The following is an 11621-nucleotide window of genomic DNA, read 5'->3' as shown; positions in this document are numbered from 1 at the left end:
GAAAAAACAAATTATCAGAGAACGTTGGGGGGAAGATTTTATCATAATTTAACTAATTTTTCTTGGTTTTTTTTCGGATAGTTTCCAACCGAGTTATGGTGAACACCGCAAATTGTTTTTTTCTCAACACGTTCTGGGTTAAGCTCTGTTACCGGCTTATGTTTCAATATTCCTGGATGAAAATTACCCTATATTGTCGAAAGTATGCTCAATAATATACAAAAGGTCCGAATAAAATTACTCAATCCATATTTACGACAAAAATTCGCAAAAAAAATAATTTTTTTTACCTTGAAACCCTAGCCCCTCTATAAGCCCGAGACGATTGATGCCTTGGAAAAGAATATTCGTCGCATACGGCCCCAATCGTTACAAAAAGTGGTCGAAATTTGTTCTCTCAGATGGAATTTGTTAGAGCCAACCGCGGCGGTCACTTTCACGAAATAATTTTTAAAACATAATGGTAACCCCTTGTATTTATAATAAAGCTAAACTCTTGGCCATAAAATTAAATTATATTTGTTTTATTTATTTTTGAAATTCACCCTTTATATTATAAAAACCGCACAAAAGTGGACCATTGCCTTGCCACTCCATTAATATTTTTGTTTATTCTAAGCATGAAAGTATAAAAGAGTATACCATAAGCTCCACAAACAATTTATATTTTTATACTCTCGCAACATGTTGCTACAGAGTCCAGACCTCATATCCCTAATACCATATACTGATTTCCGATCGTCTGTGTTTAAATGACTATAAACTCCCCCCGCCAAGTACACCGCTTCACCCGGAAAATAAGGGCACACCCTAGGATAACCTACTACAATACACCACACTCATACATCACCACACAAATACAATATAAAATAACTCGACGTTTCAGCGGTACAGCGCGTCGACAATTGATCCTTTATTTAGTACGACATTATTTTTCGCGCAATCAGATGGTTTGCTTCCAGTCCAGCACAGCTACGTTTATTTTTAATTAAATTGGAACTGCTGTTTAATACATAAATATTATAAAATGTTAAATAAATAAATTTGAACGGAGTTCCATTATAAAGCTAATAATACGAGTGCTTCTTTTAGAATTCTATTTAAAGCTAGTGGAAATAAATTTCGTGCTCCCCAATACATTGGGTATCCTGTTAAACATGGTCCTTCGAGCCTTACCGAAAGGCACCTCGGAAAATTAACAAAAATATACACATATATGTACTTATGTATAACCAGTGCGGTGTTATAAAGTTCAGTGACCCAAAAATATATAATATATACTGGTACATACAACATACATATTAATAAATATGCATTCAAATAAGTGCAAATTAGGAATTCAAACCACAAAATAAAACAAACGGTGCGGGGAAGTGCAGTGACAAAAAAAAAAACATATAAAACAAAACAAAACAAACATAAATATATAAAGTGCGTGTAGCCTAAAAAAATAAAAACAACAACAAATACAAAAGGGTTCAAACAAACAAAAAACACAAATTGGCCGCGAAATGTAAAAGCATCTCAACAATAAAACATAAACAAAAACAAAACAAACGGGCGCGATCCCTCAAACATATATACATGAAAGTGTGTGCATCAAAAACAAAATACATACAATTATAAAGCGATTTTAATGATCAAGAACAACTTAAAGAGGTCGCGAAACTAAAATAATCGGACACGATCATAAAAACAACAATTTAACACGCATAAGGAGCTAGCCAGCTGGATGCCGAAGAGGACAGACACTGGAACAAAACGCAGAAGGCATAAAGGCAGCATATATATATACATAAACCCTCCACAAAATACCCTACAGAATCAAAGTGAGCGTATTCATTTCACTTTTATTTATTTTTGCACATATGTTTATCGAAAAGATACAGTTTATGCATCCACATACATATTCTAAAACATTAATAACAATAAATAATAATTTTTTATTAATATACGCTTACCTTCGTATATTTAACCACACAAAATTCAACAACAAAAAAATATATAAATAAAAGTAAACATACAAACATATATGCATACTTTAGTGCAAAAATATATGTACTTATTCATAATCAGTACATATATTCTTTATACATATAATTGCCAAGTGCAATATATACCATATATGTATATACATTTCATATATATTCACAACTGAAATTTAGAAACTGCAAACAAATACAATTGTGCACAATAAAATATTTACCTATAGCCAAGACGGTAAACTACCTGCGCATTATCAATTCTCTGTTTTCGCTTTATTGGTACCGCGAAAATAATACATATTTACCATATTTATACATACGGCATAGAATCTATGCCTATGCTTTTATACCCTACATACATTGGGTCAATTACACTATGAAAATTTAGAAAATTATATAAAAAGTTGTAAAATTACAAAAAATAAAATAAAATACAATAATAAACGTTGTAGTAAAATTAACACTACCAGAAATAAAAATAAAAAAATAAATAAATTTGTACTTAATACATTAAAACATATACAATTGTAGTTGTACATATTTTCTAAGTCCACATTGGCATACATCCCGCAATACCCCTTGTAACAAACAAGCAGGATTGCGTACAAAAAAACTAAAAGCAGATTGATCTCTTCAACGAGCACTCAATTGCATTAGAAATTAAACATACATACGCACAAACAATCCGTGCATACTTCCGTACAAAGTGTATTGATCTCTTCAACGAGCTCTCAATTTCACGAGCACATAAATATATACTAACAAGTCCGTGTATTAGGGTGTACCTAAATACATCAATATAAGGACATAAAAAGTATTATTGAATTAAAAGTGCGATTTTTAATAATTAAATTAATTAAAGCAATACATTCAAAATAAAACCACAACAAAATCATATTGCTAGTAAATACAGTTTACACTGAGAAAATTTTAATAATTTTTGACAAATATTTTAACATACAAAATAATGAATGTAGATAAAATTCAAATTACACCTGCAGAAGCTACACGCGCAAGACAGGTTACCAAAAAGCAAATAAAAGGCAAAGATATTTGTGCCACCAAATTCATTTCTGAGAGTGACAGATTAACAGGATAACGATTTTCATCTTCACCGATTAAAGACAACTCTGAATCGTTATTGGAAATAAAAAAACAAAATATTGACAATTTTTGGACTCGTCTCCAAACGGCTCATGACGCCATAGTAGATTATGACAATTCAGATCTACCACACGATTTTCAATCATCGGCTTACGCACTATACGAAAACTGCTTAGACCAGTACGAAGAAACAAAAGCTATGATTTCTGATCAATTAAAGCTAATAAAAGCGATTGCACCTACTCCACATCCGAGAGTAGAGCTGCCACAAATTCAGAGTCAAGAGGCAAGTTCAGGCATCCATCTCGAGGTGCCCGCATGTGACATAGAAATATTTTATGGAGGTTATGAAGAATGGCCGTCCTTCCGGGACATGTTCACTGCCGTATACATCAACCATCCAAAATTATCAAAAGCGCAAAAATTGTATCACCTCCGATACAAAACAAAAGGTCTAGCAGGCATAATAGTCAAACAGTTCGCACTTAATGACGACAATTTCAATTTGGCTTGGGAAGCTCTAAAAGCAAGATATGAAAATGAAAGAATATTGGTCGATAACCAAGTAACGACACTAATAAACTTGCCTAAAATTCAAAAAGAAACAAGTGAAGAATTTGTTAGACTACAATCCACTGTTTCTAATTGTTTGTCGGTTCTATCGACACAAAATATTCCCACAGACAGCTAGGACCCTATTCTGGTAAATATATGCACCGCCGCATTACCAGAAAAATCGTTACTTTTATGGGAGCAATCGCTCTCATCACGAAAGAAATGCCCCACGTGGCAACAAATGAAAGACTTTCTTACTACCCAGTACGAAATAGCAGAAAGGGTAGACAAAAAACTAGTTAGAACCAAAAACGTTCAAAACGACCTCAAAAGAAGCTTCAATAGACCCCAAGCAAGTAGCAGAAACAAATTAAACAGAAGCTGGTACAAAACGCAATCGTTCACTTCCGAACAGAACAATCATACGTCATGCGAACTATGCACAAGAGGGCCTAAGCTACAATCTTGCGAGATATTTAAAAAATTAAAAATTCACGAAAGAAACTATTTCGTGAGATCAAAAAAATTATGTACAAATTGCTTGTCACATGCGCATACATATAAAAATTGCAAAAGCAAATTCAATTGCTTATATTGTCACAAAAGACACCACTCAATGCTTCATTACAGCAAATTTCCCATATCACCTTAAAGAAGCGCTTATACAAAACGAACCACAGGTTTAGTTGTAACAACAACTCCTAAAAACCAAAATCCCGAAATTGAAAAAACTCAAACGCTTCACAGCGAAATACAAAATAGGGTATTACTACCCACAGCAGTCATCTCCATCGAACACCTAGGAGAGCTGTTTCAACTTAGGGCCTTAATAGACCAAGGATCACAACGATCTTTCATAGCGTCTAGGGCACAAAATAGGCTACAACTGCCAACAAAACAAGCCAACTTTGAGTAGTGCAAAACTCTAATAAAATCTGCCCCATTACCTTAATTTCCCCCCAAGCGGATAAGAGAATTAAAGCAGAAGCTATAGTCTTACCGCAACTTACAAATATGCTTCCCAGCTATCACATAAAAAGCAAGCATTGGCAAAAGGTTTCACACCTAAAGCTAGCAGATCCCAACTGCAACACTCCCGCTCAAATAGATCTTCTATTAGGCAGCGATCTCATACCACAGATAATACTCGAAGGTATTGAGACAATTTCAAATAAACTTCTGGCACAAAAAACTATTTTTAGTTGGATACTAAGTGGACTAGTTATGGAACCAGTTACCACCACAACAACTCAAGTTGACGAAAATTCCAATGAATACCTTAATTCACAATTAAGGAAATTTCGGGAGTTAGAGAAACGCCCCTCATAACAACCCCAGAAGATCAGTATTGTGAAGACTTCCACAAAGCCACAACTACTCGATCAAATAATGGCCGCTACGTCGTACGACTACCACTAAAGCCACAACTTTGCACAAGAAACCAAGTCAGAGCTTCTTCTGACAACCCCAGTGTTAACAACACAAATATTTATAAAACAACTAAATCATCCAAATATATAACTAAATATACCAAAAGAAAATTGGTGGGACACTAATTTCCAACAATATAAAAATACAGGGGATCCATTGGAATGCGATATCTGACTAGTTTTCATATCGTACTGAGTCAATATCCGCATTATTCGCAATAATAATTTCGACCCCGCAGGATGGCTTTCGCCAATTATGATACAAGCGAAAATCCTGATCACAATTGTCAAATAATCTAAACGATATTCAAATCTCCCGATTCTTGGCCACAATCGCCCACGCCCATACATAATATCGTTCGCAGTATAGTTGTCCTAGAAAGTCGAAATATCGACACCTATCTTACTATAGTGGCTCATAGTTGCCTCAATTTTCATAATTATAAATAATTCAAAAATCAAGTTAAGGGAGCACCATACTCCCAATGTGAAACAGTGACGCACCTAGACTTACAAAAAGCAAAAGTCACACTTATCCCATTTATCTAAGCGCTCATCATTTGGGTAGTTTATGGGAAACACTTTTACAAGTTGCAAATCTCACTTCAAAAAAGTAGGTAAAAATCATAAATCTCACCCTCTTCAAAAGTTTCAAAGGAAAACCCATTCTGGCCATATCTGAGCCAGGCGTGGAGTCGCTATTCTATAAGTCGACAAAAAAAAAAAGGAAATTGCAAAGAAAAGCCGCTAATACAGAAAAATCAAATAATAAAAAAATCCGCATAATAAACCGATAAAAGAAAAAATTGGAAATACAATAAGTGGTAAAACCAACTACAAAATCAAATAAAGACGAAAATTTACTACCTCAAGCACCAACTCCAATATCAAAATACACAAAGTGCCGTGCACTCGGCTGCTCCATCAGCACTACGCCGAAATACATGCACCAGCATATACGTGTAATACTAGGTAAAATATTCGCCTAGGGGGCCCAGGATGTTTAAATGACTATAAACTCCCCCGCCAAGTACACCGCTTCACCAGGAAAATAAGGGCACACCCTAGGATAACCTACTACAATACACCACACTCATACATCCCCACACAGATACAATATAAAAAAACTCGACTTCTCAGCGGTACAGCGCGTCGACAATTGATCCTTCATTTTTCGGACGACATCATTTTTCGTGCAATCAGATGGTTTGCTTCCAGTCCAGCACAGCTACGTTTATTTTTAATTAAATTGGAACTGCTGTTTAATACATAAATATTATAAAATGTTAAATAAATAAATTTGAACGGAGTTCCATTATAAAACTAATAATACGAGTGCTTCTTTTATAATTCTATTTAAAGCTAGTGGAAATAAATTTCGTGCTCCCCAATACATTGCGTATCCTGTTAAACAGTCTGGTTGATGTTTCCTCATAAGCCCAATATATAGTTATAATTTAACTTTTCGGTTGAGTTTATACCTATATTGTATTATATATTACTACAAATATCTCGGATATAAAGCAAAATATAGTACTGAGGATAAGTGAGGCTATATAATATTATATAAGTTCGTAAGATACCAAATGTGATTGTAATCCATTCACGGTTTCGTCGAAGAACGAATATTGAATTTACTACCTAAAAAGTAGCATTACAAAGTAAGTTTACCATACTAAGTTTACCGCACTTATCGACTATGTTGTTGAAAATAATATTTATGATTTGCATAAGTCCAAAGATTATTTATGTTCAAATTTTAATTCTTACAGATGCTGTGGTATCAAAACTCCTTTCTATTAGATCCTACCGATAGAAGATCAATGCAGTCAAATGATGACAAATATACCTTAATAATTAGGAAATTTCAAGCATCTGACTTTGGAAATTATAGCTGCGTTGCCGATAACGCTCTTGGTAGGACGAAAAAATATATTGAAGTGTCTGGCCGTCCGGGTCCTGCTAACTTCATATCCCCAGCTTTGAGTGGCTATCTAGATCATTATAATTTAACGTGGACTATTGAATCCATACCTGCTCTCGATGAAATTAAGCTTTTGTATAGACGACTATTGGTAAGGTTTTGTTTTATTTGTATGTTATTGCTTAAGCCATTATACTATTCGATTATAATTTTAATTTATTATTTCTTCCACCAAAATTTATTAATATAATTATATCACTTAGATGAATGAAACGTATCAGCATCCAGGAAAATGGCATGAAAATCATATAAATCCAACGTTAATCCGATTTGATAACACTCACTTTATTATGTCACATGTGATAAAAAATTTGGAGCACAATGCAGTATATGAGGCCATTGTACAAGCCAAGAATAAATATGGATGGAATGAGGTAATATATGCTGCAATATGCTTTTCTTCTAAAAACGATCAAACTTTTTTATTTTTGGTGAAAATATTTTATATCTATACTTACGAGAACAAATTGCGCACTTGAGCCATTCTTTGTTGTTTATCTAAAGCAGTCAGCGCTCTACTGCTCTACTATACTAGCATCTTTTGCTTACATTGCATTCATTGATTGGCGCTGTAACCGCACAAATGATTTTAAATCAGTCCAGTTCCACAATAGCGCGCTAGTCGTCCGTTTTTAGATGACGTTACGTCAAACTCCTAACTACCGTCCCTAAATAAAAGCGGCAGCGGAAAATTACTGTCAAAAACTCCTCATGTCCAAAGATTTTGTATGACGCATAACTAAATAAACGCGTCAACGCTGAGCGTTGAAAAGATCGATTTTAACAGCGCGTTAAGAAGTAAAAATGTTTGGAGAAGACGAAGAAATTGTCATTTTTCTAAAAATTAATTGACACGCGATGTTTAAAACTTGTACAAATGGATATTAATAATAAATTAATTCGTCTTGCATTTAATTTCTTTTTTACTAATTTGAGAATTTAAGTGGGAATTTGACGTAAAGTTGCCGCAGTAAAAAACGCGCTGCTCAACGTTTTTATTTAGATATGCCAGTAAGTCCGTCTTCACGCATCATTTCTGACGAAAGCTGTCGAATTCAATGATTGTTTTATAAACATAGTTGCCAACTTCTGAATTTCTAAATTTCAAAAGGTGCTTTTTTTTTGGCGCCTGGATGACGAGGCGAGTTGAATTTCGGGTGACTATCTGTCCGTCTATGCAAGCTGAAACTATGCAACTAAAACTGAGATATCCTAATGAAACTTATTACACATATTTCTTGGCACCATGAGATGGTTTGTATTGCAGGTTTTCGGAATCGGACCATTATCACGCGCATAAAACGTCTTTAATCAAAAACATATAAAGTGCCATAACTAATAACCACAATAAGATGCAAATCTGTTACTTTCCACATCGAATCGGACTAGGGAGGGTACCTGTGGTTTGAAAATGAGTGATGAAGTAGGCGTGGCCCCGTTCCCTGATAGGTTTAATACACATAACTCTCAAACTATATCTATAGCTATATCAACCAAATTTAAATTAAATTTTTGGACATTTGGTTATACCATATATATTGTATTGAGTTTTCTACATGAAACTCATATAGCACATTTTTCTGGCATTTTTTTCTGGTAATAATATGTCGTAATACCAAAAAAATCGGGTCAATACTTCCTTTAGCCCCCATATGCTCAATATAAGAATTTCAAACTTTCGTTTGGCTTTATACCATATATATTCGTCAATATGTAAGATTTCCTAAGAAAATAAAAGGAACACTGGATATACTGTAGTTTAATGTGTGAACTCGGTCCAGCTCCCATATACTACATATAATATGTTTCGATATTCTAACAGATTCTAAGCCGAGTACATCGGCCTGTAAGTGAATCATATTCATAAAATTGTGTGGAAACATGTTGTCGAGTATACTAAAGTAATGTCAAACGCTAATGCAATCAGTAAAGAATATCCGATATACAGATTGTGGACTTCCACCTGACTTTAAACCCGTGTCAATAATATAATATAATTGTGATATTTTAATCAAATTAAATTTTAATGAACCTTGTCCACTTTCTTAAAAATAGTGTGATTTAGCATTGAATATAGAGAAAATAGGTGTAAACCTCATATCCCTATTATACAGATTTCTGCTACTCTTTTTGATGTTTTCCTCAGATATGAAATATATTAAATTTAACAATTTTGGTTGAGTTTATATCACATATAAATCAATTAAGTTAAATGGTACCAGGCTATTAATAGGAGATAAAGCAAGCTATTTGCGACTTATTTTAGACAGGAAGCTATCATGGAAACCAAACTTAGGCACTATGGTAAAGAAAGCAGCTATAACACTATGCACCTATAAAAGGATGGTGGGGCCCACATGGGGACTAACGCCTCGTGTAACTCATTGGCTATGTTGGTATGGTGGCCAATAATGGAAAAGAAATACACGGTAAGAAGTATTGAAAACATGCAAAGAGCACCTAGTAAATAACCCAGTGCAGCTCTTAGAACAACGTCAAATCAGACACTACACAATATTTTATGTATATTTACTGCCCACATTCTTGTTCTGTAAGCAACTGGCGCCGAAGTCAGCTCTTAGACTAAGGGAATCTTCCTTATTAGTCGTTTATAACAAGGGGAATTCTAAAATAAAGTTTCTCTACCCAATACCAATGATTTTCAAAGCTTTAGAATTAAACTTTAATTCGGTCCCCAATATTGCTTTCCCTTTCAGAGAAGAGTGGGGTAGGAGTGAGGCGGACAGGTACACTGGGAAAAGTATCTACACGGATGGACCCAAACTAGATAATTGAGTGGAAAGTAGTGTCGTTTCAGCAAAATAAGATACCAGAATCGCCTTTCAACTACCAGACCACTGCACTGTGTTTCAGCTATATTATATATCATATAATCATAGCAATTAAAAAAAGCCTTTTTGTTCTGACAAAGAGTTTTCTCACAACACGAAATATTTATATATAAACGGATTGACAAGCGGCTGTGAAATGGAAATTGGGTTTCATCAAAGATAGTGAAAGAATGTCTTGATATCTTAGTGGTTCTGGGCCATAGTGATATTCCTGGTAATTGTAAAGCAGATGAACTAGCCAGAGCTGGCACCACCCAACAGCTAGACTCCGATAAAGAGCGAATTTATATGCCTCTGGCGAGGTTAGGTTAGATTATGATTTTGATCTTATCAGAAATCGCACTTGGACAGCTCAGAACGCCGGTGCGTTGTGGTATGCCTCAGACTACTTATAGGTATTTAATAAACAAACATGTTATAGATATAGCTGAGTCTCGGTGGAGTCAAAACTTAACTTGCTCAACAAGTCCCGCCAATCATTAAAATTCAAAGGGATGACATAAGAACTCTAGAATGATTACTAACTGGTCCCTGTCTTATTGGCAGACATGCTAGCAGACTGGGGATACCATACAACGATTTCTGTAGAAGTTGTCAAGACCTACAGATACAGAAAATCTTCTACGCGAATGCAAGGCTTTGTACAATAAAATATTGTCAACTTTCAGTCGAGGGTTTCTTTACGATATCTCTGAAGTTGCACATATAAAACTTTTTGTATTTTAATGCATCTATAGTTGGTACTTCACAAAATTCTGCTCATAATTGACTTTATGCTGAATTGTGAGCCAAAAGTCTTCACATCATTTCGATCTTATTTATTTATCTATATAACATAATTTCGATGTTCTAAATTTATATAAGTGGTTGTTGAATGTATTTATTTGTACATATGTCACTTATATATTGTAATATATATTCTATACAAGTATATCAGTTATTTATACCATTTATGCTACACATAAGTTATTTTTGCTTACAGATTAGTGACATTCATCAATTCTACACCAGAAATCATGACCTTTTACTTGACATAGATATGGAGTACAAAATGGGAATTTCGAATGGAAAGAAGCATTTACATAATTTCAGTATTATAAAGGCAGTATTTGGCTATATAATTGTTCACAGTTTAAAAGTTTGTATTTAAGGACTTATTACTTTATAATTCATTAAAAAATGTGCCTTACACTTCAGTTCAATATTTGAATTATTATTTTAAGTATTTGTTTTATGTTTTACAATAATTTTTTTTAAGAGTTTAGAACACTAATTACTGGAAAACGATTCTTATTGCAAATTGTTTATATGTATTATTTAGACTTTGTGTTTCACAACATAACTTTTTATAATACATAAAATATAAAAGTTTGAAACACTAGCCACTGGAATCCTTTTTATATTGCAAACTATCCATATTTTACGGATAAAAATAATCCGCACTTAAATGTTTTTTATAATTGTTTGCGTTCAATGTGTCATATAAATGTTTCTGGTTATAATAAAAGTCCGAATAGGGTTTATGGTTTATGCTCTCAATGTTAATAAGACATGTCAATATATACACAAGTATGTGTAAATGGCGTCCCTAAATAAAATCGGCCGCTGCAAATTACTGTCGAAAATTCCTCGTGTCCATAGGTTTTGTATGGCGCATACCTAATTAAACGCGGCGGCAACGCTGAGCGTCGAAAATTTCGATTATAACGGC

The 11621-nt window shown here is 34.0% G+C and overlaps 1 protein-coding gene across 6 annotated transcripts in view; it reads left to right on the top strand.

The window, feature by feature from the left end:
* LOC106622981 (limbic system-associated membrane protein) overlaps positions 1-11132 on the top strand; it is a 79159-nt gene extending 68027 nt beyond the window's left edge. For 4 of the 6 annotated variants that reach the window (XM_036371514.2, XM_036371515.2, XM_070112223.1 and 1 more), the window contains exons 6-8: positions 6847-7149; positions 7262-7432; positions 10893-11132. In XM_036371514.2, the coding sequence (XP_036227407.2) occupies positions 6847-7149; positions 7262-7432; positions 10893-11060 (642 nt within the window). In that variant the 3' untranslated portion in view covers positions 11061-11132. Of the gene's footprint in view, positions 1-6846; positions 7150-7261; positions 7433-9324; positions 9591-10876 lie in introns of those variants that run through there. The other 2 variants (XM_070112225.1, XM_070112224.1) reach the window with 2 other exon arrangements.
* Positions 11133-11621: the final 489 nt, after the last annotated feature.

Source organism: Bactrocera oleae, chromosome 6 (assembly GCF_042242935.1).
Source record: "Bactrocera oleae isolate idBacOlea1 chromosome 6, idBacOlea1, whole genome shotgun sequence".
In the NCBI taxonomy this organism is placed as follows: Eukaryota; Metazoa; Arthropoda; class Insecta; order Diptera; family Tephritidae; genus Bactrocera; species Bactrocera oleae.
Note: the sequence above shows the minus strand (reverse complement) of the source record. Positions and strands in the feature narration are given on the sequence as shown.